Source organism: Ornithodoros turicata, chromosome 6 (genome assembly GCF_037126465.1).
Source record: "Ornithodoros turicata isolate Travis chromosome 6, ASM3712646v1, whole genome shotgun sequence".
Classification (NCBI taxonomy): Eukaryota; Metazoa; Arthropoda; class Arachnida; order Ixodida; family Argasidae; genus Ornithodoros; species Ornithodoros turicata.
Window position 1 is genome coordinate 74127353 of NC_088206.1, and position 27112 is coordinate 74154464.

At 44.2% G+C, this 27112-nt stretch overlaps 4 protein-coding genes across 6 annotated transcripts; all 4 read left to right on the forward strand.

Annotated features, from left to right (window-relative positions):
• Positions 1–146: 146 nt before the first annotated feature.
• LOC135397404 (dynamin-1-like protein) lies at positions 147–5644 on the forward strand. Of its 2 annotated transcripts, XM_064628992.1 has the most exons (16): positions 147–348; positions 476–623; positions 675–796; positions 895–981; positions 1031–1193; positions 1247–1395; positions 1447–1551; positions 1602–1715; positions 2619–2831; positions 2883–3035; positions 4087–4179; positions 4236–4439; positions 4655–4861; positions 4927–4984; positions 5074–5285; positions 5343–5644. In XM_064628992.1, exons 1-16 carry the CDS (start codon positions 247–249, stop codon positions 5397–5399), a joined length of 2187 nt encoding a protein of 728 aa, XP_064485062.1. In that variant the 5' UTR covers positions 147–246; the 3' UTR covers positions 5400–5644. The 2 variants fall into 2 exon arrangements, with proteins under 2 accessions (XP_064485062.1, XP_064485061.1); XM_064628991.1 differs by having other exon boundaries at positions 476–796.
• A 2236-nt stretch (positions 5645–7880) lies between these two features.
• Positions 7881–13484, forward strand: LOC135397406 (adiponectin receptor protein-like). Of its 2 annotated transcripts, XM_064628994.1 has the most exons (8): positions 7881–8081; positions 8382–8500; positions 10609–10790; positions 10976–11110; positions 11169–11319; positions 12203–12571; positions 12636–12829; positions 12932–13484. In XM_064628994.1, exons 3-8 carry the CDS (start codon positions 10665–10667, stop codon positions 13058–13060), a joined length of 1104 nt encoding a protein of 367 aa, XP_064485064.1. In that variant the 5' UTR covers positions 7881–8081; positions 8382–8500; positions 10609–10664; the 3' UTR covers positions 13061–13484. The 2 variants fall into 2 exon arrangements, with proteins under 2 accessions (XP_064485064.1, XP_064485063.1); XM_064628993.1 differs by lacking the exon at positions 8382–8500 and having other exon boundaries at positions 7882–8081.
• Positions 13485–20007: 6523 nt separating this feature from the next.
• On the forward strand, positions 20008–21546 carry LOC135397407 (caspase-3-like). The gene is made up of 7 exons (XM_064628995.1): positions 20008–20203; positions 20343–20382; positions 20468–20591; positions 20648–20789; positions 20842–21023; positions 21084–21210; positions 21266–21546. Exons 1-7 carry the CDS (start codon positions 20185–20187, stop codon positions 21508–21510), a joined length of 879 nt encoding a protein of 292 aa, XP_064485065.1. The 5' UTR covers positions 20008–20184; the 3' UTR covers positions 21511–21546.
• A 197-nt stretch (positions 21547–21743) lies between these two features.
• Positions 21744–24485, forward strand: LOC135397408 (caspase-like). The gene is made up of 8 exons (XM_064628996.1): positions 21744–21753; positions 21899–21916; positions 22262–22307; positions 22373–22496; positions 22559–22691; positions 23455–23624; positions 23677–23788; positions 23854–24485. The coding sequence occupies exons 2-8, from the start codon at positions 21901–21903 to the stop codon at positions 24060–24062; spliced, it is 810 nt and encodes a 269-aa protein (XP_064485066.1). The 5' UTR covers positions 21744–21753; positions 21899–21900; the 3' UTR covers positions 24063–24485.
• Positions 24486–27112: the final 2627 nt, after the last annotated feature.

The window sequence follows — 27112 nt, forward strand, 5'->3', positions numbered from 1 at the left end:
AAGTGAATCTGAACCTGAAGAAACGTAAACGGACTAAAATGCAGTCAGATAAAACACCAGTCTAATATAAAAAGAAAGAAAAGGCGCGAAACGAAAACGAAACTTGGGATTTGACTGGATTCTATTGGGAACCGGAAGTAGAGTAGTTTGTATTCCGGTGTGTAGCTGTTCATTTCATTTTTCGCGAGAGGTGGTGGTGGTGGTATTTATAAACTAACGGATATACAACGGGTCCATCAAGAGAACATGGAAGCCTTAATCCCCGTCATCAATAAACTCCAGGACGTTTTCAATACGATCGGTGCTGACGCTGTTCAACTGCCGCAGATTGTGGTAGTGGGAGCCCAGGTGAGCCATTCATTTATCACATTCTGTGGTACCCATTGATTGGAATGTCCGTTACATCATAGGAATACTAGGTCTTTAAAACAATGGGACAACACGTATTAATTTGGTTGTTGCTCTTGTGCCTCAGAGTTCGGGCAAAAGCTCCGTTTTAGAGAGCCTGGTGGGAAGAGACTTTCTTCCGCGAGGTTCGGGCATCGTCACACGAAGGCCGTTGATTCTTCAGCTGGTGCACGTTTCACAACATGATCATTCCCAACACCGATCTGCCGACGAAGGTAATAGACAGCGGTCGTCCTGGGTGATATCTAAGACGTATTATTCCACAGGCACATTGAAGTTAGAAGAATGGGCAAAGTTTCTACACACCAAGAACAAGATCTATTCCGATTTTGACCTTGTTCGGGAAGAAATCGAAGCCGAGACAGAACGAATGGGTGGAACAAACAAGGTGCGTTCCTTGTATCTCGTCATTTAAGTCGGTCCTTAGTTTAATTTACGATGTAGAAGAAATCAAATGCAGAAAGGTATCACTGTTCTGTTCCGCAGGGCATCTGTCCGGAACCCATCAGTCTCAAGATCTATTCCAACAGAGTCGTCAACCTTGGTCTCGTTGACTTGCCTGGACTCACCAAGGTAGACGAAGGTGTTGAAAATTTTGAGCCTTCATTTGAGAGATTTTCAGGTTCCGGTGGGAGACCAACCGGAGGACATTGAGGTGCAGATTCGTCAACTCATACTCAACTACATCAGCAATCCCAATTCAATAATTTTGGCGGTGACCGCCGCCAATACCGACTTTGCCACCTCCGAGGCCCTCAAGCTTGCCAGGGAGGTTGACCCAGACGGTGAGGGAGATTTTGTACGAGGAATTTGTACGAGCGATGGCCATTTTTTGCAGGTCGTCGCACCCTAGCGGTGATCACAAAACTTGATCTCATGGATGCTGGGACGGACGCCATGGATGTCCTTTGCGGACGAGTCATTCCTGTCAAGTTGGGCATCATTGGAGTAGTGAACCGTTCCCAACAGGACATCAAGGACAAGAAGGTGAGCTATTTTGTGCCACGGTAGAGGTGGAACATGAATGCTTTCGTGCAGTCGATTCAAGATGCCCTTAAGGACGAGACTGGGTTTCTTCAGCGAAAGTATCCTGCGCTGGCCAATAGGAATGGAACAGCTTACTTGGCCAAAACGCTCAACAGGGTAACAAGCAAAAGGCTTTCACAAAGACTCTTAAAGACTCACTATTTCAGTTGCTCATGCATCACATTCGGGATTGTCTGCCAGAGCTGAAGACTCGAGTGAATGTTATGATCTCTCAGTTTCATTCCCTGCTCAATTCCTACGGAGAGGCTGTAGAGGACCAGGTATGGCTATTATCATAGAATGGGTCTTTTATGCAACACTCATCCATGCAAAACAAAAAGACCTGAGATGTGAAACACAATTCCACGAAATGTTGCCTTTTAATGTGATAAAGGATCGCGAGGTGAGGCTTTAAAACCTCTTTCATGTACGCTTGCAAGACACGCTTAACGTTTGTACATAGACCACTTGACTGTTTACAAACAAGAGGTGCCATCTGGACATGCTCAGAATTGCTGTGGACAAAACACACTGAATGCGGATGGTTCCCGCAACTGACTCCTTGGACAATACTCGAAATAATTTATGGCTCCTCAGGAGTCGGATAAGTCTCGCTACAAGACCAAGTTGATGAACAGTATAGGACGTGACAATCCCTTTGCTCTGCACATGGACAACTGGTCCATAAAATGTGCCACCAATCACAATCTAATATATTCGCTGAGCCAGTTCACTGCCGATATAGTGCAAGCATCACTGGAAGCTGTTTGATAGGGGAATTTCTGAAAAGTGCTCATTTGCTGATTCACAGATATTGTGCGGGAATCTTTCCGTTTAACTGCGGCAAATAAACAATTTCTGTATTCCGTACCCGAAGGAGCTTTGTGGAAAATTTTTCAATTAGTCCAGTTGATTGCTGTTTTGCCTACACCAAGCAGAGAATCTGTTGACTGTGACGTCAGGTGCGCAAACTGGACTATACTTTGCTCCGCATTTTTTGTTTGACCTTTAATGGAGCTACTTTGAGCACACGTAAGAGTACTTTTTCCTTCCTCATTTTGTTTTTTAAGCAATTCTAAGCACGTTTGACTCTGTTAGAATATCTTGCTTATTGGACACATAAGGGTACCTCCCAAAGCAAACTATGAGGAATACCATTGTTGTTTGGGTCTTTGCTGCTCTAGGGACAAACACTGCTGCAGATCATCACAAAGTTTGCGTCATCGTACTGCGCGACTATCGAGGGTACGGCACGCAACATCGAAACGACAGAGCTCTGTGGGGGTGCTCGTATCTGCTACATTTTCCACGAGACATTTGGTCGTACTTTGGATTCTATCCATCCCTTGAGTGGACTCACCACTCTGGACATTCTCACAGCCATTCGCAATGCAACTGTAAGTCTTGCTCAAATAATGGAAACATGTTATACTCATACTCATACTCAGGGTACACGGCCAGCATTGTTTGTGCCCGAAGTGTCCTTCGAATTGTTGGTCAAGAGGCAGATCCGCCGACTGGAAGAACCGAGTCTGCGTTGCGTCGAGTTGGTCCACGAGGAGATGCAACGCATTATTCAGCACTGTGGTACGGAAGTGCAGGTGAGATGCGTCAGGAATTACATCCTTTGAAGGTTTTCGATATAAGCAAAGAAAGGCTGAAACAGACCATACTTTGTGAATAAGCTCCCAAAGATGAACTGCGCTCAGAAATGGAGAGATGTCTGATTGGCCTCTCAATTGCAACGTAGTGTTCTTTCAACTTTTGCTCGTACACTAAACGCTAATTTTGTTGCCAAAACACATTTGCTCGATTTGCGCCATTTTAAAGAGTACGCGTAAAATATTGGCTTCCTCATCCGCGATGTAGATATGCAGTGCATAAAGGGAAACTTTGATGGTTTATGTCCTTATGTATGAACCTCATTTCTTACAAATGTTAAAAATGATATCAATATTAATGAGGTAATCTTTACTCGTAATTCTTAGTATCCCACGGTGGTCATCAACACACTTTCAGTAGCCTATTTCTGTGTTGCAATTTTTTTCTAAAGGTCTAGAGAAAGTAATTGATCCAAGATTTTTTCTCAATTGATCCAATTTGGGACTGCAACCATCCTGGACTGCGTTGTGTGACATGCGTCTGGGACACTAGAATGGTAGCTATTTTTGTGACAACCCTCACCTATGAGAAAATGAGGCACCATATAATCTGGGGATATTCTGGGATTTATCCGCTATGGGGTTCCAGTAACCAACCAGGAGAGGGAAACAAGGGTTTCTGTGAGCCACTGTTCTGCATATTTTGTCTATTAACTGCTATCATTAGATATGATTGCCTCAAAAACTTAAACTGTAATGCACTGGGATGTCCTCCTGGGATCTTGGCTGATTAAAGAAACCTTATTAGGAAATCCCTTTTTCACAAATTTAACCCTCCTCCTAAAATTAAGCAATTTGAGCGTGAAACCTTGCTTTCTCAGTATAAATGAGTCACCTCATTCAACGAGGACACTTTGTATTTAATTGTATTTTCTGACTCGCATTTTATTGCTTTGTGCTGCATTTACATGTTGTGTGTTCATCTTCTGCTGCGTGTAAAGGTTGCATGAGATTGGAATAAAGTTCAACTAATCTCTGGTAACACCCCTAGCAAGAGATGCTGCGTTTTCCAAAGCTTCATGAGAGAATTGTCGACGTGGTCACTCATCTTCTACGGAGAAGACTGCCAGCTACAAATCAGATGGTGAATAGTGATACTCAGCATTGCTTACCATTGTTTACCAAAGGCTGGCTTTTTAGGTGGAGAATATGGTATCGATAGAGCTCGCCTACATCAACACAAAGCATCCAGACTTCCATGATGCAGCCCTAGTAGGAAATTTGTCCAAGAGTTCTGAGCTGGGCAAACGTAAACTGCAGAACATGCCACTTCAGGATTGCAGTGAGCAAGAAAATCAAGCCAACAAAGAGAATTTGACATCAGAGCCAAATGATAAGCTCAAGGTGAGTTGCTTTCTTGATGGTTGCATGCACATTCAAATGTGGAATACAGTGCATCCACACTCAGGACACAGACAACAAAGGACATCGCAGCTGTCCTTTGTTGCAATACTCACTTTGTATATGAATAACGTTGGAAGCTACATTGACCATTTTGTCCGACGTATGATTTGAATGGCAAAGTTGGTCAGTGACATTGTAGCCAAAAAATGTTTCAGCAAAATGAGCTTTCTCAAAGAAGTATCGCTACCATCCGTGGAAGTGGTGCTGCCTCAGAGTCGGCAAGCGGGTGGATCGCAAACTTTATGGGCACAAGCAGGGCTGGAAGTGGTTCAAACACTCCTGCTGATGTCACACCCTTGTCTACACCCATGCATAGCAAATTGCAGAGTCCCATCAAGCCCGTCAACCTTCTTCCTGAAGTGGTCTGTTTATGCACCTTTACAATATACTCACTTTCCAATAATGTTTTATCGTGTTTTTTTTTCAGCCTACCAACACGTCTAGGAAGTTGTCGGCTCGAGAGCAGAGAGATTGCGAAGTTATAGGTATGTTGGTCAGAAATGAAATTTTATCGTTAAAGATGCCTCGTAAGTTGCTATGCCTTTTTTGGAGCATTGAGTGCTATTTGTTTCAGAGCGGTTGATCCGTTCCTACTTCCTCATCGTGCGCAAGAACATTCAAGACAGCGTTCCAAAGGCGATTATGCACTTCTTGGTGAATTTTGTTAAGGATAACCTTCAGAGCGAACTAGTCACTCATCTCTACAAGCAGAACTGCTTCGACGAACTGCTCGCTGAGTCTGAACATGTTGCCATCCGTCGAAGGGAAGCAGCAGATATGGTTAAGGTGGGTGGATTTGAGTGGCACAAATATCGCGTGGTTATAAACGTGAATGATTTTCAGGCCCTCCAGAAGGCAAGCTTGATCATCGGTGAGATACGGGAGACACACATGTGGTAGAAGACAAGTGTACAAACATTGTGATTGTTAGTGATAAGTTAGCGGTCCACCTAATTTCACCTATAAACCCATTTCTGCGTTATTTCTTGTCACATTGTCATTGTAGGTATTGATCCAGGATTTTGTACTACCCTAGGATACGATGAATTTATTATGTACTTGTACGATGACATTGTTTTCAATAATAGGAGCTTTATGATATGTAATTTTGATTGTGCATATTAAAGGAATTGAATATGTTTCTACTCCTTAGGCGAGTATAACTTGTACAAAGGGAGGAAGTAATACCTGATATGTCGCATCTCATCATTTTCAACTTGACTGCAAGTTGTGCTTTTTGCTTCTTGCATTGGAAATAAATTATAGTGCAACAAAATGTTCCCTCGAGCACCATTTCTTCCTGAATTTCGTACTGCATGTGGACATGTATAATCATAGTTCTCAACTTGTGTTATTCGAGGGATTGTGTCAGCACGACGTCGAGTAACCTACACTGGGGTAACTGCGCAGATGATGGCGTACAGGTAGCAAATTTTTCTTCTTTATAACTCAACAACAACAATAATATAAAATTGTGTGGTCTAGAACCTTTTTTATATGCATTTGAGCAACTTGATCCGAAGCACTTCTAGCGCAGGAGAAACATGGCAATGCTAAGCCTGATGGATTCGGAGGTTGCCATCTTACAAAAGGTAGGGTCAGTTTGGGTTTTACACACTCATAGCCTGCCACAGTACAGTTGCTTCGTGGCTTAACTAATAAGGAAGGCCTACACACAAACTGAATCAGAAAATGAACCAAATATATCGAACCTACAGCCAAATACTAACTCCGATGCAGGAATTGAAACCCAAACCGCTCTGAACCCAAATTTATTTTAAAAAACGCAACTGTAACGTAACCGCAATTCGACTGTTAAGCAAAACCGTAACCTGGACCAAAAAATGTGATTTTGGTTACCGTCATACGAATCGGTTCAAGTGTGAACGTGAACAACTTTAGATGCGATATTTGTATCTCTTTACAACAGACTGGACTCTCTCTGGCAAAATCCAGCCCACCAACACTCAAGCTCTTTTCACCTTTTTGGACACCATACAACTTCCTTATTGTGATTCCCCACATCACAGCCTGAAATGGGGTATCATCATCTCGAAATAAAGTTACATGTAGTACGTGCTTCTGTTAAAGTAGATCTCAAAAGACGTTCACACGGGGCAACTATTTGAGCAATTTTTAAGTTGCTAGCAGTCAGCCGACACTGGCAACCTCCAGCAACTCGAGTTGCAAGCTTGAGAAGTTGCTCGCTCACCCGCCAATCGGCAAGAGACAGAGTCTCGGTCACAGGTTCAGTATCGCCTAATCATTTTTGAATCGAGGCAGGTGGGGGAAGATGTCTAGATTAAAAGGAAAAGTATAAAGGAGATAAAGAGAGAGGGGAAAAAAAAAGAAAAACACGCACAACACTAGTAGCCATGTGCTATCCCTTTTGAGTCAGGGTGGTACTTAGTTAGTTGTTAGTTCCTGGACGTAAATTGGTCCTTCGCAGTGGTTTATCCAGAATGAAAGATGAAAGTCACTGAAAAGGTTAGCCAGCTGTAGGACTCAAACCCACATCTTCTGGATATATAATTTCTCAGGCAAATTGAGGGTTTGTATGTATTTGTCCCTTCTATGTTGTTCCAGCCTCAGAACATATCAGTTCTTTCATGTTTATCCAGAATCCCACGTATGGAGGGGTTTCAAAAAAAGAATTCCGGGGGGGGGGGGGGATGTGAAAAGATGTGAAAACATGTGAATTGTGAAAAGAAAATCACGATTATTCCTGACTTCGGCTGCATACTATAGCAGTGGGACTGGCGGCTTTTAAAAGTTGGTGAGTGTGTTTAAAAGTGAAATAATGCATGGAAGTGAGAGAGTCTAAAAATATAAGAATTATAAAATGATGTGGTCTGGAACCTTTTTTATATGCATTTCATTAACACCATCTGAAGCACAGAAAAACACGGCCACGCTAAGCCTAACGGCTTCGGATGGGTAATGTTGCGAAAGGTATGGGCCTTGGGTTAGGTCAGGTAAGCGCATTTTAGTTGGGTTAGGTCAGGCTAGGTTACACAAATCGTGTTCAGCAAATCGTGTTACAAGTTCAGCTCAAAAGGAACATCGGGGCAGCATCGGTAACAATCGGTAAAGCACACTGATCTCGATTGTAAAAGGCGATCAGTGGTAAAGCATGTCCGCACCATAGATTTCAAAGAGGCTCACCAGGGCCCAGGGGTGCACCAACAATCCATCCAATCCATCCGAATGATCGTATACTATATATATGTAACAAGTATATTTTGCTTATTATATCGCCTATATATCGCGATAGTTCGTGTTTATTTATCATATGGCCCACTAGTTAGGTCGCAGTGAAGCGTTTCACTCCTGAATTTTCGCCTAAGTGATCTGGCGACACTGTGCTGCCTCGCGTGTTCGCGAATCGCGAAGCGTTGCAAAGGGAAAAGGCACACACAACATCCAATCCAAATCCAAAAGGAAAAGCACGTAAAAACTCCCCCATCCATCTACCCAAAAGAGAGTGGTGTTCTACGAAGACCGTCAAATCTAAATTACGTTTTCAAAAATTCCTACCGCAGCGCGTAACGAGACGATGATTTCGTAATCAGTTTCGTTTGGGTAAGTCTTTTCTACACCTTTCATTGTTCTCTCGAAATCGAAAGAGGGCCCGTAAATTGAATAGACACATTTTTAGGACCGTTTTCATTGATTCGAAACAACAATATAGGAGGTTTCTCTCACATTTTGCCACAAATATGGACCTCTGTATTTTTGGCGGCTGTGACTGAGAATATCGTCCTCAATTATTATTGAAACATCTGAGGAGAATGTACTATATACGGACAAACGACCCGTGACGTATGTTGCATAAGGCGACCTTGACGTGCTCTGTGACATTCTTTCGGTCCTCTGTTGCAGATTTACGCTTGCATCGTACTGTAGCAGAGTGCAGACTGCTAAGATTAAAGAAACACCAAAACGTTTATATTCCCGATGGCTTCCTGACTAGACTCAACTCAAAGGACGATCTTCTCCAAGTATGAACACAGTATCTGATGAAAACGATTAAACCCCGAGACAAGGAATACAGACACTGTATTCCTTGTTCTTTTCATAATGTATCACCAGTTAGCCTGCGTTTTGACTCCTATTCGCAGTTACTAACTCTGCATGGGAAACAGTTCCCAGTAAATGTGCGGCCAAAGCACTAGGTGTTTCTTGAAAAAAAAAAAAAAGGGGTTATCTGAGAATGTAAACCTTTATGGCATCGTGTGACAATTTTTCTGCCACCTGTTCAACGAGTTCAACAGCAGGTGACAACCTCAGAAACCCACCTCACCCTCAGAGGTATCTGATACCATTAACAACATTACGATCTCAAAAGTGAAACTTGAAAGATATTGTCGCCGCTGTACTTGCTGAGGTGCATTTAACGAAGATAGTTGTCTCAAAAAAGCTATTATTGTGCCAATTCATAAGAAAAGTCAACCATCGACAACTATAGACCAATTTCAATCTTCCTACTTATAAGCTAAATAATTGAAAGATTGTTTCACAACTGATGAATGAGCCACATAAATAAATTTCATATATCGTGTTCAAACAAATTTGTTTTTGCTTTGGATTCTCGACAGAGACAGCTCTTTACTGAACACATAAAACAATCAACTGACATGACTGATTTTTCTAAGGCCTTTGATCGCAAGATTCTCGTAGACAAGTTATCTAGTTACAAAATTAATGGTTCCTCACTTACCGTAATTAACAGTTAGTTACGTAATTGATTTGAAACTTAAGGGGGAATCACTTCTTTAGAAGTCTATGGGCGACACAAGACACGCTCTAAACTATCATCTTAAGATTGGTACTGGCGTGTTCTCTTAGCTTTTATCTAGTCAATGACGTATTTTTTAGGAGACAAGGTTGAGCCGTTGATTTTTATTGATTGAATTGAAAGTAAAGTTTGGCGCGTCTCGAACATGTGCTGCCATCTCGATAGAGTGTCGCGCACTAAAATGTTTGCGGGCTCAATACAAATGAACGGATAGTCTACAAAATGTGCCATTGACGAGGGTAAAGCAAGGAGAACATTTATGACGCCGTTTCTGAGCGGTGTGCGAACAAACTTTCTCTATGGTCTTGCGCAGAAGTGATTCCACGTTAAATGTCAATATTCCCTTTTACCCCCTGTTGTTTCTGATATTTTGGTTCTGTAGGTGTCAGTATTAGGTCCTCTTTTCTTTTGAATACATATAAATGCCCATTCTAAATTGATTGAGTATTCCCAAGTTTTTCTTTGTGCAGGAGAGACCAACACTATCTCAGAATTGTCTCTGAAACTACAATTTGATATTAACCAATTAGTTGATCGATGCAGCTTAAATGGATTGAATGTAAATATCGTGAAATTCCATGAAAGCTTCTTGTCCAAGTTGTATTTCTAGGGGCGGTGATCTCATCATCTCATAGCAGATATATCAGACAGGGAGTTTCGTACAGAATTAGTGCTCAGATAAACAACTTTTAGATCTGACTCATCTGTGAGGACCGGCATGACACTACATAGAAATGAGCTATCTTAATGTCCATCATAATATGTATTCTTGTCTTACCAGTTTCAGTGATCTCCAGTTGCTATACTAAATCTCTCACAACTATTTCAAAATGGAACGAGAAATAAGGAACCGTAAACTTTTTCAATAAATTAAGATGCAAATGAAATACTTTTTACAACTGCATTGGATTTGAAAGAAAAATAACGTAGAGGTTCATATCGCAGACCACCAGGGGTTGATGGGGATAATGAGGTGTGTTCCACATGTAGTTCCACATCATGTTGTCATTCCTGGATATTGAGGGACAACAATGGGAGAGCGACAGGACTGTTCAAGTTGATGTTCATCCATTGTCATTTTGGATTATCACCAACATGCTTGTATCATATTGAATAGCTTTCTTATTTTGGGCCTGTTTGATTTGTATCATTGTATTTATGTTTCTTGAGGCATTTTCACTGGCCAGTAATAGCACGTAGCTCAATAAGCTTGCATCATTCTGGCCCTTTAATGGTTCTTGTATCAGACTTTGGCATCCATTCATCTTTTGAGCCACTTTCCCTGCTTTTATCTTTTGTGCCTCTCGACAGACTTGACAAACACTTGACCACAAAAAGGAGTCCAACCAAGAAAAAAGTGCAGTACGATGGAGGTCCGGCGGCGAGCCAATGTAGAACGATTCCTAGAAGACCAAGATTGCTTGGGAGATTCTTCCCCGACGTTTGCTCCTCCTGGAAGCCCAGAGGATGACCAGCTGCTTGATTCTTGCGAGGTGCAATTTATTCCACGTTATCGGGGCTACCATTTTGGAGGTCTTATCACATACATAACTGATGCCTTATCTCGGATTACAAAATTATTCTAAATGACTACTCGGTTCTTTGTTCCGCAAATAATTACTCTCGAGGGAATGACAGCGTCGCTTTGCAGAATAATGTGTGGCAACAATAAAATTAGGAAGAAGACAATGCCCTGGACCTCTCCCTCCCTGCCAGAGCGGCAGAACAGGCGGAGCATCTGGTCCGCAAAGTGCTGGAAGAAGCGGAGCAGGCGGAGCAACTTGTGCGGAAGGTCTGGGAAGAGGCTTGGAAGGTGAGTTGCTTGAGGTGGCTTTTAAATGGCAGTACAATAAGTGAGTGTTTGCTTGCAGGTGTGTCACTTCACATCACTCCCCCAGTGGCTCCAAGATAATGACTTTCTGCACAAGAACCACCGACCTCCGTTGCCTTCCTTCAGCGCTTGCTTCCGTTCCATCTTTCGTATCCATACAGAGACCGGAAATATCTGGACTCATTTGTTAGGTTTGTACAAATAGGGTTCGCTTCTTTTCTCCTTGTCTGAAGTGGCAAACGATTTGGACTCAAATTTTATCCAATAATATATAGGTTGATTTTTGTACTCGTAATGCATTCACATAGGAGGGTTCAAAGGGCCACGCAAGTTCGTGTCCATTTACGTTACACGCTATGTACGTTAATTTCGCGCTTGTTGTCGTAATTGAAAACTTTGATTCTATTACGAAGCTACGATCAGTATTATACCGGACTCTCCGCAGTAAGCAGTGAATGTCGCTTTCATGCCATGCCATGGAGAAAATGATAATGACATGGTGAAAAACATAGTGCGACTGACGACGTGAATATAGTTGTTGTCACTAGAACATTTGCGATTACTGTTGTGGGCTACAATTCAGTAAATTGGTATCGAAAAATGCAGCAATGCGTGTACACAACATTACGACCAAATACACACGACAGACTCTGATTGGATGCCACCAAAGAGTGCTCTGTTTCGTTGCGTTTTTCGTCTAAATGGTAGTGCTGTGTCAACTAATTTTGCTTGCATTATACTAATTGAAACACTGACTTTCATATGAGAGCAAGCTATTTTTACATTTCAGTGCCCCCTTAAGACTGCTAAATGTTTGGATGTTCATGTTCAGCACTGTTTATTTGTTTACTCACTCGTGCTTAGAGCTGTGAAGTAATTAAAAGTAATTAAGTAATAGACAAGTTGGGAAAAAATTTGTGTGCTCACGCATTGCATCCTGGGTGCTTGCTCAGCGGGGGAACGAACAATAATCCTTCACATGGTTTTTTCTGTAACAGGAAAGCTGGGTGTGAAAAACAACACTAAGAAGGTGTCACTCGGGCAGAATATTTAACCTGACATGTTTGTGTGCAGGCTGCCTGGCATTCACAGGCATCGCTCTCTATTTCCTGACACGTCCCTCAGCAGAGATCCAGTGGCAGGAGAAAGTGGTGTTTGCCACTTTCTTTGCTGGAGCCATCATGTGCATGGGCATGTCTTTCACATTCCACACTGTGAGCTGCCACTCTGAGAAAGTGGGCAAGCTCTTCAGCAAGTTAGACTACTGTGGCATAGCACTGCTTATAATTGGATCCTTTGTGCCGTGGCTCTACTATGGCTTCTACTGTGACTTCCAGCCCAAGCTCATCTACTTGACTGTGGTTATTGTACTAGGCATTGCGGCCGTCATTGTCTCTCTATGGGACAAGTTTGGGGAACCTCGTTACAGGCCACTGCGTGCAGGTACATTGCCAGGTACATTACCAGTACAATGATCTTGTCTTATCTACACTATCTTGTCTCACAGGTGTGTTTATGGGGTTTGGCCTAAGCGGAGTTGTTCCAGCCCTTCACTACTTGATAGCTGAGGGTTTCTTCAGTGCTGTCTACCATGCTTCCTTTGGCTGGCTCTGTCTTATGGGTTCCTTGTACATTGTTGGAGCTCTCTTCTATGCCCTGCGTGTTCCAGAGAGGTGGTTCCCTGGAAAGTGTGACCTTCTGGTGAGAAATGCGCAAATGCTTCTCGCGTGTTTATACGTACCTTACATTTTGGTTGCGCCCAACAACTTGAGTGGGATATAATCAGTATTTTTCTTTGTGCAGTTTCACAGTCACCAGATCTTCCACATCCTGGTGATAGCGGCAGCTTTTGTTCACTACCATGGCATCACGGAGATGGCCATGAATCGCCTCACCATGGGTGAATGTCACCAACTCCCGCAAGATTTTTGATATTGAGCCACAAGTTAAGCCATCTTTGAATTGATCTTAAAAGAGGCTTTGGTAACAAAAGCTCCGTTAGCCCCGTTACGCTAAACCAAAGACACAGTGGTTGCCATTTATGTCACTAAGTATGTATGTCCCTCGAGATTATTTGTAGCTTAGGTATCTCAACCCCTTGAGGTTAATAGGAAAAAAGATAAAACATATCACAAAGCGATCAGTATTAATAAACCATCTGTGCCTGTCCTCAGTGCACCCTTTGAAGAGAGAGTGACTTCTTTTACTGCTCTGGGAGAATGGTGTCTTTTTGCAGTGGAGGCCTCTTAACAGCATATAAATGTGTGTGCGAGCTACTACTCTTGTAACCAGTATTAATTGATTGTAAGAAGGGACTATTTTTTGTCTGTGCAATAAAGAGCTTCCACCATTTGAAGGCAACTGTGTTAACCCCCTGGCTTCCATCGCATTCTACGCTGGATTTCTAACAAACCTTAGGTACAACGGAATGAAAAGCATAACATACGGTACAGGAGAATAGATTGTTTCCGAAACTTAGCCTAGTGTGTTGCACTCAAAGGATCTTCTTGGAGTAACAACCTACCCGGTGTGTTACAAGTCTGCGGTACAGACACTGCTGAAACATCATTGCAAACATTGGCGCCTACGAGGCGAAAATTTTCAAAAAATTCCGACAACTTCTGAGAAGGTTTCATTGTGATTTGTTTTCTGACCCTACTGATGATGCTGCCCATGGAATTGAATTATGTGGTTGAAAACTTTCTGCTTTCATGGTGGTCCGTGAATGAAGTAGACAACGAGATGTAATGTAGTAGACACGGATGCAACGAGTTGTTGCATCCGTGAATGAAGATGAACCAGATTGATGGGAGCCCAGACTATCCTAGAGATGACAGAGTAAATGCATGTTCCTGCAACTGAGTTGAAACATTGTCCCTCCATGGAACCAATGATGAAGACAAAGAAAAGAAGCATCACAATGTAGACTTGGGTACAGAGGCTTAATAAAAGGATGTCAAATAAATCGCCACAGGGGTATAGCATATCCCTAATATGTGGTAAAGTTTACATCCAGATGTGAGGATACTCAACGTGAATAACAAATATAGCGTGCTAGGAGACAAAAAAGGGATTTGTTTATCAATACAGAGGTTTATTTCAGGGAGATGGTAGTGTTTCCCCTATCAACAAACAAAATAATGGGCCGGGCTCATGTAAAACATAAACGTGGAAAAATACTTTCAAAGTAATCTTATCTTTCTACACGATTGTTTCGGTTTCATTTCGTTGAGAATACGCGCTAAAGAAGACGAGGTGCCACTCTGGAAGCTTCTCTTTATCCTCGTAATTTCTGGCGGTTTTTATCCAAGATGAACTGCTAAAACCTGTTTGCGTACATATTTTGTTTACTACGCAACTACCGGACCCATCTCCAGTGTATCCAAATATGAACATCCCAGTCAAGAGGCGTCACCCGTCATTAGCTCTCGAGTATCGTTCCGCACCGTCTATTAGAGTACTGGATGAAAAAAAAAAAAAAAAAAAAAACCTGGGACACGTTCATTAATATGTGGTGTCGCGAAAGCCGCTTGTAGCGGTGACGATGTCTTTGTAGTTAATCGGTACGTCTCCAATTACATATACCCAGTAACACTCTACATACCACATACTGTGTTTTTAATACAGGCTATCTTCTATATTGTGATTACCTTGTACATAAAGTTGCAAAACCAAAAGATTCCCCCTTGCTTGAAAAGTCTTACGTCATTCGAGTAAACATCACATGTCCAGGATATGTCCATAAAATATCGCACTGTTGGTTCTTTCTTTGTACATCCTGCAGATCTCCCTGGGATATGCAAAGTGACACAAATTTCTGCATCACATTGTGGACGTACAGAAAACGTCCTGTGGACGTCTCGGACATATGTGACGTTTGCGACTTTTCTGGGACGTCTCTGGGATATATCTTGTTTACTGGCTAGGGTGATGATGACTATGATCGCGAGTGGCGTGAAACCGTAAAACGACCAGCAGGTCACCAATAAATGTCAAACCCAAATGGTTATTATCCTCCCTTTTGTGCCCTTCACAGCTCACAAAACCATAGTTTAGGTTTCTGAGGAGCACAACAGTTGAAAATGCAAAATACCTGCATACCTTGTCAGATAATAGAGGGTGGCCTAGACTGACATACATTGCCGACCCCAACAACACAAGCTGATCCAAGGAACATAACTGTGATGTAACATTGGGGATGTCCTCTACCCTGGTCTAGAATATCGCTGCAATGAAAAAATGAGACACCCAAATATGCTTGATGGAGTCCATAAGGCGTATTTGGGTGTCTCATTTTTCATTGTATTAATATTCTAGGGCAGGGTTGAAGACACCCTTGGGATATGCCGCGTTTTGTTCCTGGGATCAGCTTTTGTTGTTGGAGGCCCCGCAACCGTTCACATCCAAGGCAGGCTGTGTGAGCAGGCGAACTTGTGCCACATTCCTCACGTAAGTACGCGAATTTGAAGGGAGACATCCTTCACTCCATTTCCACACAACTAGGTTTAATAGCTTGAGCGAATTTGAGAGTCCTGCTCGCTTTTGATACAAAGAGGAGGGTGAGGTGTCTAATTCGATTACCACACACACACATCATTCAAGTAAGAAATTGGTTGGAGTATTCACCATCAACATAACGTCTTATGTTTCTGGCTGGTTTCATTCGGGATATTCAGTTGGTCGACCGACAGCCAAGCTTCCACATTGTTGCAAAATCTCCTGTTTCTTTCCCGCAAGAAATGTTCGGTGTAACATCCCATGGAGACGTGATTTGGACAATCCTTGAAACAGCCGACATGAGACATCCTGCGGGTATACAACCGGGAATGTCCGACGGACATCCATTTTTGGACACGGAATCTGTTCCGTTTTTGGGGTCTATTTGTCCAACAATAGAGTTGTTGTTTATTTGGGACGTCCAGAGGATAGAGTGTTGTTAAGTTTGCTAGCCACAGCTCACGGCAGTTCCTCGACAGGCGTTGCGAAGCACCGCGAACCGATCAACCCAACAGCCAAACAGCAAAGCAGCACCGGAAATGAAATCTTTGACATGAGCTCACGTCTCAGCCGCAAGTCTGCCCTTGGGTGCACGAAACGCTGGTCACTGAGGCCACTTTTCACTTTTTAACCTCCCGTGGCATAGTGGTGATCGCTTTCCACGCCGAGGCTGAGAGGTGTTCGAATCCTGTCACCGGCTGCGCTGTCTGACGAAGTTGGCCCAAGATGCATACTAACCCCCCGCCGCTCATAGCCACAGTTGCTTCGCGGCGCTAACACGGATTCTTAACCGGCTTTCATTTCTGGACGCTTGTCCTTCCACTGAAGATAGACCTCTCCCTGTTTGTAAACGAATGACGTCATAGTGTTCGTGAGCGCCACCAGTTTGGTAGAGTTGAACTATGCTCGAAGCTATGGGACGAACAAGGTCCCGCCCGAAAACCACGGTCTTGAGGCGATTAAGGACGTCCTACTTTTCTTTCAATAGGAGGCAACGCCCTCCCCTTCCAGTCTGTCTACCAACGTCATGATGACGTTTCTTGGGTAGAGGTTTATTTTGTGGGACGTCGCGTTTCAAACAGATCCTTACAATGTCATAGCAACCTTGTGGGACCTGTTTAGGACATCCCCACAAAGTTCTGTGCTATCTGTGTTACAGCGTGCTCCCGCTGTAGCACCCACGAGGCAGTTGGTCGGATTTTACATTCTCGCGTTTCTAACGCAGATCCCGTGAATGTCACTGAAACGTCCACTAGCTCCACCAGGGGCTTTGGGATTAGTTTGGGACGTCCTCGCAAAGTTTTGTGTTGTTGGTGTACCGGCTGTTGGCCTGCCAATCCGGTCTTATACGGAAACAGGAACTAAAACGCGCCTCAGTGCTCGAGAACGAGGCTCACTAAACCATAGGGGACCCTGGAATTTTCTTTTCATACGTCGACATATATAGGCACCATCGGCGCGCATTGGACCATTTTTTCCTCCCATGCCAGCTGGGACCATTTCTTCCGGGACCCTTTTTTTAGTGCCATTTCTTCCGCGAACGTTTTTTCCGGACGCCCCTTGTTTTCATAGTTAACAATCCACTCGTTCAAAATCCCAGGCTTCAAAATCTCCAATCGCAGTGTCAAACTGTCAAAGTGAGGGACATTCCAGTTGTATTATAAACTGCGGAAAATAAATGTTTCGTAGCCCCCGATTTAAAATAAGCTGCCTAAAATGCACGCGCGGAAAAATGCCAACAGCGAACTTAATCTAACCTGGACACAAAATGCAAACACCGAGCTTGGACTAATCTGATCATAAACTAACCAACCGCATCATCGAACTGTTACGTTGTCACTTTTTTGTCACATTTCGTGGCATATATAGGAGAGCAATCATTTCCGTTATTGGAAATGAATGAATGACAACTTGCAAAATCCAAGTGCATCTATTTGTGGAAATACAGTTGTAGACGCCTTCAATGCATACTTGGTCAGTGATGAGAAGCAATTACTTGCGCAGTATTACGGGATGATTTCACATCCCTGGGATCTGAGAAAGGCAAGGTTTGTGTTGTCCCTACGGATTAAAGGTTTGTTTCTCGTGAAAGGGGCCGTGAGTGCTCAGTACCTCGAAAGAGAAATGTAACTGATATAATATAGTAGTAATAATTCGTGGCTTCACGTAGGAGATAATTATGATCATCGCGGTCTTCCACCTTGCCCACATGAGGGCGTATCGGAGGGATAACATCTCCCGAGAACATCCTCACAATCCCGTCACGTCACGAGAAGTCCCGCAGAAACTTTGTGTGGACGTCTGGATATCTCAACGGGACTCCATCTGGAATATCCCGTCTCACTTGGAATATGTTAGGGGGGGGGGGGGGTGCAACACGTACTCCAAGCAATTCCTCATTTCGGTGTTTGTGTACGTAATCACCTCACCCTCCATTTTGACTCAGAGGCGAGCAGGACTCTCGAATTTGTCTCTTAGAAAGGAAACGCGCCTTTCTAAATGAGCTCTCTGGACTTTTCCCATATATCCCACAGTCGGCAATACAAGCCTTCTGGTCTTCTTGGTTCATTATCCTGATGTAGTGAAAATAGGCACCTCAAGCTTTTGGCTTCATATTATATACTGCGTATATATTTTTTGTTTTTTTTTACGTACGTGGCATATGTAAATGTGACGCATCATTTTGAGTTGCCAGTACTAAAGCAGCCATTAGCCACGTAAATCATTTATTTCTGTTACTGGACAGCGACAGCAATGAAACAGCTTATGTGAAACTACCTCATGTCCTGTTGACAGGACACCAGATCAGATTTTAGAGCGAGGTGAAAACTGAGCGCATAGCAGGAAATATCTCAGCACGTCCGAATCATATCCCTGTCTTGTCCCACGCGACGTCCCAAGCAAGGGTCATGGGATGTCTTATTGCAGACACCGGAATGTCCCAGGGGAGCTCCGCGGGATATTCGAGGACATCCTCTGGAAGCACCGCATCTCCCAAACACATATCCGCAGGACGTCTTTTGGACATCACTGTGTTGTCTGAACTCGCAACCTCGATCGGTGTAGGCGGGCTACCAACTGATTTACAGAGGCTGGTGAAAGTAACTGAATGCATCTGAGATGCAGACAACGTTGATTATGAACGGTTGTGAATGTCTCAAAAATGACTGGATTCGATGAGAGTGTAAGCTCCAAAGGAGCACGTAAAAACTGCAAGGGAGTCCTCACGAGGAAATGAAAATTTCAGGATGGAGGTATTTTACAATGAGGTGAGCAATTGTCCGCGCCACAAAATGTGGCTTTCATTCGCGAAAATGACTTGTACAGACAAAAAAAAAAAAAAAAAAACACGCCAAGGTACACAGTGATATTCTATTTTGACTTTTTGAAACACGCGGTCATTCTCAGATCTCATCGATTATAACCTCTGATATTGGAATTTGGGATTTTCGATATCGTAGCATACAGATTTGTTCCGACACGAGAGAGGGCTGAAAATAAAATTCGTTGTTCGCAGTTCAGAGCGTGTGTTTATTTTGTTCTTCCTAGCTTTGAGGGTTGTACCGTTTTCAAGTATCGAAGGGCATTATTTGTTGAAAGGATCCTGAAGATATTCGTGGACGTCAAGAATCATCCTAAATATCTTTCCCCAACAGACATTCAATATGCTGAAAGATGAAAGTCACTGAAAAGGTTAGCCAGCTGTAGGACTCTGTATGTATTTGTCCCTTCTATGTTGGTCCAACTTCAGAACATCAGTTCTTTCATATTCAATATGCACTACAATTTCTCCACGGAATGAAGTCAAAGAATGACACTCTCAGGTGTACAAATACTAGGTGTCCTTGCACACGATTAAAAGACAGCGTCTAACCCATTTTCAGTTCGAAGAGCACAAAAAAGCCCGTGTCTGTCGTCTGCTGTCTTTTTGTGCACTCCCCATTTTGAAATATGGATCCATACACAACACGGTCGTCTTTCAACTCTCATTGCGAATTTGGCTGGTCATTTCGAGGTTTCGTGGTACCTTTTTCTGCCAGATCCCGCCTGGTCTCGCTAGTTTTGCCAGATCTCGCATGTTCACTTATCACTTTCCGAGTGCCAGGCATTTGCCATCTAGCACTTTTTCCGCCCGGTCTCGAAACGACCGGGCAGCCGGATTGCCTATAAGTATATCCGGTGTCGTCACATCCGTATCCCGAGGGTGACGAGGGCCCTCATTGGCCCATATGTCCAAGTCCACGTGGGTTAGCAGACGACGGAATCCGAAGACGACCGACCGCGATGCCTCTAGCGTGACCCAAGCGAGTAAACTCGCTAGATTCCTGCCACTCATGTTCGGGAGGCAACCGTCACGCGATCCAGCGCTGCCGTCAACCTAGCGATTTCCGAGCACTAAGCTGTGTTGCTATAAATTGGCCACCAGTTTAACTGAAACCAACTTCCTGCATGATGCTGACTTTGGTTGGCTGAGAAGCGAAGCGCCCTTCACTGATAACATTCAAATAACTGCACTGATAAGGGTCGGGTGGGCAACGCCAACGTCGCAGTTTACCGCTATGGCGGAAGATAAGCAAGGTGAGTTTCTATGCGTATCACTCTGTAGCAACCTTTTTGGACGCAACCATAACTTCCAATGAGCAAACCAAAATTACTTTGTTTCTCCGCTTCCAACCCTAACCGTAACTTTGGTGAAAGGATTTCAACGTCGTTACAGATTCCCTTCCAGCCTCTGGCGGGTCCTGCTCCTTATCGAGGTACTTACTCTGGACCGCCCGAAGAATCAATTTTATTCCTTAAAATTTGAATACAATTCAATGAAATAACGTCCCTTTTCGACAGTTCGGAGAAGACATATTCTGACGGAACCGATGCAGGGGCTGAAGGTGTCGTCTCTGCTAAGCTTAATGATAATTACTACCCAAGAAGGTATAAGAAGATGCAGTGCATCATCTTCAACATAAGGGCAAGTGGCTGACACGCTACAATTACGATATGAGATGTAAGATGAGATTTTTACAGAAATTCTACCACCTGAACGAGGAGGAAATCGAGAACACAGAAGACGTGCAACGTTTAAAGCTCACCTTGGAGTCTATTGGCTTCATCTGTACTTACTACGAGAATAAGGAAGCGTGGGAGTTGTATGATATTCTCCAGAAATGTACGCTCAACAAAATGTGCGTCAACTTTTCTCCAAGCGACTTTATTTGCAGTGGCAAAAAGTAATGACGACCTCGCGCAAACGGACGGCTTCCTTTGTTGGATTATTACCCATGGCGACGAACATACTCTGCACGCGAGTGACAGAGCACTCGAGTTGGATTCTATCTTAAAGCCATTCGCCGGTGACAAATGCCCAGGACTATTTGGAAAACCAAAGCTATTTTTTGTCCAGGTACATGATTGTCGTTCATTCTAATATAAGGCAGCTTAGTTGATTATTTTATTCGTCAAGGCCATGAACAAGACTTCCAAGTCCATCTGTGTAGCAGATGCCTATGGGGGTCCCGCGTCAGAGCCTGACATTCCATGCAGGATCCCCGCAATGGCCGATTTCTACTTGGCCTTCTCTTCTGCTCCAGGTATGTGAACCGAATGCATATCCAACAATAATTATCCAATCCGATCCAATTGCAGGCTTCTTTGAAAGCGGGGATGAGGAAGATCTCTCCCACTTCGTCAAGATGGTCACTAAAGTGTTGAAGGAACATGTTCCCCAGGACCCTGTGCAAGTGGACCTGTCCTCTCTAATGGCTCGCATCGTTGACGAAACTCGTGGATATTTCGTGGGCGCAAAAGGCCGCTCAGGCCTTCTCTGCTACCAACTTCCCTGTGCCATGTCAACACTTACTCGTCATGTCACTTTTTCCAAGCTGCGATAATAATTCTTCTGGGTCAATAAATATTTTTCTCGGCAAGGTTTCTTCATTGGCTGTGGCTCTCAGACTAAACCATTTTTATCGCCGAGAAAATCGTGAATATTTCATGAGGTCTTCTCTGCTACCAACTTCCCTGTTTCATGTCACGTAGACAATAACCGATTTCTCATGCGCATATAGCCGCTCCAGTGGCCAACTCTTACGTCATGTTACTCATTTTCCTAGCTACGATAACAACTCCCCCAGGTGAGTAAATTTTTCATTGCCGGCACTTTGAGGATATAGCTTATTAATTAGAGATGACATTATGATGGAAAAATCGATTACGTTGATCCGCGACAAGATGATGATTGGTTTGTCTTATCTGTGGCGGACCTTGCTCTACAAACAGTCATGGCGGACGACTTGGGTGAGTGCTGCTTACTCTAATGATCAAGTTGTTGGCGTCAATAAGTTGTTCCTGCCGACACAAGTGAGGTTCAGCTCCTCCTGTTCAATTCAGGTTGGATTCAGTAGTTTCAATAAAGACAATTCAAATTGGAATACATTTATATAACGTATTCAACAAAGGGAACGAAATTTCTACGACGGTCAAAAATTGTGTGGACGGTTTTTGTGGGCGTTCGTCTGTAATGGTTGGGCCATAAAGAAGTGCTACTTCCCCAGCCCCCGTTGAACAGAAAATTACCCCTTATTGTGAAGAAAGTTTTCAGGAAAAGTATGTGGTTCTGAAGGACAGTTGTGGTTTGTGCAGATGCCCTGCCACAGGTTCCCGAGTCATGTTTGGACACATTACCGAGGTATACACATTTGAACTGAGTTTTCAATGAGAGTAGGTTTCCAAATGAAAGTTTCTTTCCTTTAGCGATCACAGGACATTTGGCAGTGGTATAGACCCAGGAGCTGTGGGTGCAATCAGCGCTCACGTTGAGGACGAGTACTACCCTCAAATACACAACAAGAACGTTTGCTACATCTTCAACAACAGGGCAAGTGCTTGCTCTTATACATTGAGGTACATTGAGGTATACATTGAGGGTTTTCGCTACAGAACCCTTTTCAAAAGATGAGCAACGAGGAAGAGGATGTGGAGCACTTAAGGCAGAGCTTAATTTCTCTAAATTTCCAATGCACCTTGTTCAACGACAAGACGGCCATGGAAATATATGACGCTCTTATAGAAGGTATACATTCCTACAAGTCCCGTATTTACGTCATTTCATTTTGCTTTCATCACTGCTCAATTTCAATACTGCATTTTCTGCAATACCCTTTTTCTAAAGAAAAAATCCCGTGTCGGTGAAAGGGATCGCCGTTGCACGAATGTGCGTCCTGGGCCGACTTCTGAGGGAACTGTGGCGACATATGTCTCAAAGTACTATGTTCCAATGACTTAGATACGATTATCCGCGCCACGGGCGGAGTGGGCCAATAGCGCAGCGCGATCGATGCCACGTGTTGTGGTTGTCAGCGCCAGTCAGCGTGAAACAAACGAAGCAATGCGACGGACTGTCGTGTATGCCAATGAATGCGGTTTCAAGTTTCGGAAGCAAATGTCAAAAGATGGCTGATGCAACAAGAATTGTGCCGATTTTGGACGCTTGGTGCGATGTGCCTGACGACGTTGGCGTGCGCGCTTTTTAAAAAAGTATCTAACGCTTTGAACGGAATGGAGCGCAATGAGCAACAACGACAAAAAAAATCAGCGGTTAAGAAAGTGATGACGAATAAATGGTGTGCACTGTTATAATGCCTCCCATCTCTGTACAACGATCGTGTACCCTGAAGTCGGTGTCGTCTTAAAATCGAGAAAATACGGTATCTAACGAATACGTCATGTTATGGGCGCTAGATTCGCTGCCGGCGCTGTGGGACGAGTGACCATTTCCGACAAAACTGTTTTATTTTGGCGAAAAAAAAATCTGATCGAAGGAATTCTGTCTGCAGTTGCTAGTACTGTGAATAATGTGGACTGTTTCATCTGCTGGATCATCACGTACGGGGATAAACATTGTCTGTACGCTGGAGAGCCACTGGAATTGGATCGACTGGTCAGTCCGTTCACCGGTGATGTCTGTCCCAGCCTATTCGGGAAACCTAAGCTGTTCTTTTTCCAAGTGGGTCTAGCTATCTTAGTTGGAAAAGGAAAGATAGCTCGAATGATTTCAGGCTATAACGAGTGACCGAGAACCTGACACCTTGGACATGTCGGAAATATTGAGAGAAACTTATCGGATACCAGCTGTGGCTGATTTCTGCTTCCTCTTCTCCAGTCCCCCAGGTGAGGATTTCCGAAGAAATCTGTCTGGAAAAAGTGCCTCATACAGCGCTCATTCTATCCTCCAGGATACTTGGAATGCGGCGTATCGCAGTTGGTTCGCATTGTTTCCGATGTAATGGATGCAGCTATTCCAGGAGAACCCGGATACATGGACCTCTCTACTCTCTGGACGCTGGTAGCTCAACGAGCAGAGGGGAACCAGCAAATTCCTTGTCTCATGTCCACACTCACGAGGCACGTCAAGTTTTCCAAGCGATCAACGTCACTCAGATGAACGAGTCTCGCTCCAAACTTGGAACATACCTGCACACGAGAACAAATTCATAATTCCACTTGAAAATAACGCAGCAATACGGACACAGGACAACAGCGTACTTATAAGTTGTTGGAATTTATGGGAAAACATTCTTACATGTAACGTGTGTGCATTCTATTCTATTCGATTCACTTCAATGGATGCTGCGCTTATACATTTCCCAACTTGCTTCTTAATGAGATAGGCTTCGTAAATCTCGGGTCGTCGAATGTGTCCGCTATTACTGTCTTAGGAAACAATGGTGCACATGCACATTTTTTGACAATGTACCGGCAGATGGGTGGTACATTTCTGGGCATCAGAACGTGTCTGCCGGTTGGCCCGATGTACTTTTTTCCACATGACAGTGGGATACGATAAACAACCCTTGTCGACACTCCACCCGACTTGTTTTGCGTTTAATTTGGCAACCATATTCTTCTTTTCTTTGGTTATGCTTGGACATAAATTGACGAGTTTTGATGACATCCAAGATCAATCGCTTTTGCCCTTGATCACCGAAGCATTCCGGATGGGGCGAAACAATTTTTTTTTTTGTTTCCTAGAACCTTCGCCGAACCGTGCTAGAAGAATGGGGAAGAGTGGTAGAGGGGGGACAGCAAAGCTAGTTCAAGATGAGCGTGATTGCTATTTGCCTGGTGAACAGGAAGCAAGATTTTCCACGTATAGCAAGATGTGTCGACAACCTCAAAAGTAGAACCACAGCCTTTGGTAAACATGGCTAATATTGGGCTCCCAAGAAATGATATCTTGGAGCATTCCCTCAAAAAACCTCAAATGACTTGCGAGAAAAATAGCGAGCGTATAGGGCTATCACGAATGCAGATAAAAAAGGAGCTTTGTTGTTTTTCCAAACAGACAGCTACAAAGAAAACAACTTTCAGACAGCTTCAAAGACAGAAGAAAGAAAAACTTATGATATGTAGTAAGGAAAATTTGGTCACGAGGATAAAAAAGCGCAGCATCTAGAACCATCTTACTACTAATTCGATCCCGGCCGAGGTAAACATTGCTTCCAGCACTCGTCCAAATTTCCTAACCACGTGCAACATGTCGCCACAGACAAACCTTTCGTGTATGCATTGTGACAGACAAAGGAACATGGCACTTTCTGCATTTTTATACAACCATCTCAGAGATCTCGAGATGGACATAAGCAAGATAAGAGAAAGAAGCTATAGTAGACTCTATGGGCGACCGTGGGTCTTCGCCCTTTAGTTGGCTCTTTCCCAGCTATCGTTACGCCTATGTACGGACCGGACACAGGAGAACCCTGCAAGCTATCGGGGCGAAAACTGATCCATCCTCGGCAAAAGACTGCAGCGAGGTATGTAGTATTATATGTATCGTAGACAAGCCATTAACACATCCATAACCAACGGTGCGGATGAGCCTCGGATGCCATAATTTTCCAGCGTAGATGTGGAGTCAGTGAATACGACCCAACCCATGGGGTAAAGTGGACGATATGCCCCAATGGGCCCGAAGCACTTGAGGGGGAACCTGATCTCTTCGGTCCTGGAGGTCCGGAAGACGTACCAAGGTGGGTAGCACAGGCAGAGACCAGGGGGCGTCCGGCGGTGTGACGTCCTTAGCTATGAAGCCAGTGACAGCCTTGGCGTGTCCTCTGCGCTATGCGATGGAAATCACTTTCAGGACGTTTTCCAATTTTCCTGAGGAGTGGGAGACGGGGAATGTGTGAACGCAAATGTAGAAAGTGTCGAGTCGTTTCACACTCACGGAGGACCTCCACCGGGAGTTCACCAGCTTCAGCTAGGACTTGCCGTGTTTCAGCCATTCTTGAAACTCCAAGGCAGCGACGAAGACACCGGGCAAACAGGGTCCGGAGGGTATTCGACGTTGAAGAAATCGTGTGCAAGATTGGAAGGCTGCAAAGCACAGTCCCCCTCACTAAAGCCGCGTGAACGGCTAGAATGGAGCGTTGATCACAGCCCCACCTTAAGCCAGAACGATGTTGAATTGCAGGAAGCCATCGCTGCGCTTTGGTTTCAAGGTGCTTAATGTGGCGTGCCCAACACAGGTTCGAGTCCAGGAATCTGTGTTGGGCACCTGTGTTGGGCAGGAACCGCTTCCTTGGTGTGGACCAAGGAATCGATGGGAACGTACAAGCCCGAGCTTCTTTTCACCTACCCAAAGAGGGAAATTTCTCATAGCCTTGAGTGAAAGGGAGCTCGACGCACTTTTCAGGCGAAAGGTCCATTCGCGTGAGGTACAGATGGTCATTATTTAAGGCTAGCTGCAAACGGCGCTGAACGGCTGGTCGTGACTTGCCTACTGTCCAAAGGGCAACGTCATCGGCATACACAGAGAATGCTACTTGGGAGGAATTATTGATTTTAGGCTTGCCATTACTAAAATTAACTATTAAAAAGTATAGGACTCAGAATGCTTCCATAGGGTACGCCTTGATGAACAGGGTGCTTAGGGCTTTGGCCGTGGGACGTGCGGACAGCGAGGGTTCGGTTCGTAAGGAAGTCGTGGAGCCAGCTGAAGAGTCGACCAGATACCCCAAGAACCCGCAAGGCGCGGAGCACGCAAATGTGCGAGACGGTATCATATGCGCGCTGATGTCCAGGAAAACCGATATAACGATCCGTCGATGAGCACGAGCATGTTGGACTGTAGAGACTAGGTCGAGAACTGGATCCACGGAGCTTCGGTGGCGACGAAATCCAGCCATTTCTTCAGGGAACACACATTGTTTTTCGAGCCACCAGTCGAGGCGATGCAAAACCATTCTCTCCATCCGTTTTCCCACACGGCTTGTCAGGCCCACACGGCGAAAAGAAGATAGGGGAGTTTGCCTGGTTTCAGGATTTGAACAACTAATGCCTCCTTCCATGTAGATGGTACGGATCCCTGTTGCCAAGACGTATTATAAACATGAAGGAGAGCTTGGAGCGACCGCCCGTCAAGGTTTCGCAGTGCGGCATAGGTGATTTTATCTGGTTCTGGAGGCGGTCGCACATTCATCAGTTTCAACGCTG

Coding starts and splice junctions, on each gene's coding strand:
- LOC135397404 (XM_064628991.1), top strand. CDS start 247: ATGGAAGCCTTAATCCCCGTCATCAATAAACTCCAGGACGTTTTCAAT. Junction 349..475: donor TTGTGGTAGTGGGAGCCCAG/GTGAGCCATTCA, acceptor CTTGTGCCTCAG/AGTTCGGGCAAAAGCTCCGT. Junction 5,286..5,342: donor AAGCAGCAGATATGGTTAAG/GTGGGTGGATTT, acceptor AATGATTTTCAG/GCCCTCCAGAAGGCAAGCTT.
- LOC135397406 (XM_064628994.1), top strand. CDS start 10,665: ATGGAGGTCCGGCGGCGAGCCAATGTAGAACGATTCCTAGAAGACCAA. Junction 11,111..11,168: donor TCTGGGAAGAGGCTTGGAAG/GTGAGTTGCTTG, acceptor GTTTGCTTGCAG/GTGTGTCACTTCACATCACT. Junction 12,830..12,931: donor CTGGAAAGTGTGACCTTCTG/GTGAGAAATGCG, acceptor TTCTTTGTGCAG/TTTCACAGTCACCAGATCTT.
- LOC135397407 (XM_064628995.1), top strand. Junction 20,790..20,841: donor GTATGATATTCTCCAGAAAT/GTACGCTCAACA, acceptor CTTTATTTGCAG/TGGCAAAAAGTAATGACGAC. Junction 21,024..21,083: donor CAAAGCTATTTTTTGTCCAG/GTACATGATTGT, acceptor TTATTCGTCAAG/GCCATGAACAAGACTTCCAA.
- LOC135397408 (XM_064628996.1), top strand. Junction 22,308..22,372: donor TGTTTGGACACATTACCGAG/GTATACACATTT, acceptor TCTTTCCTTTAG/CGATCACAGGACATTTGGCA. Junction 23,789..23,853: donor CCTCTTCTCCAGTCCCCCAG/GTGAGGATTTCC, acceptor TCTATCCTCCAG/GATACTTGGAATGCGGCGTA.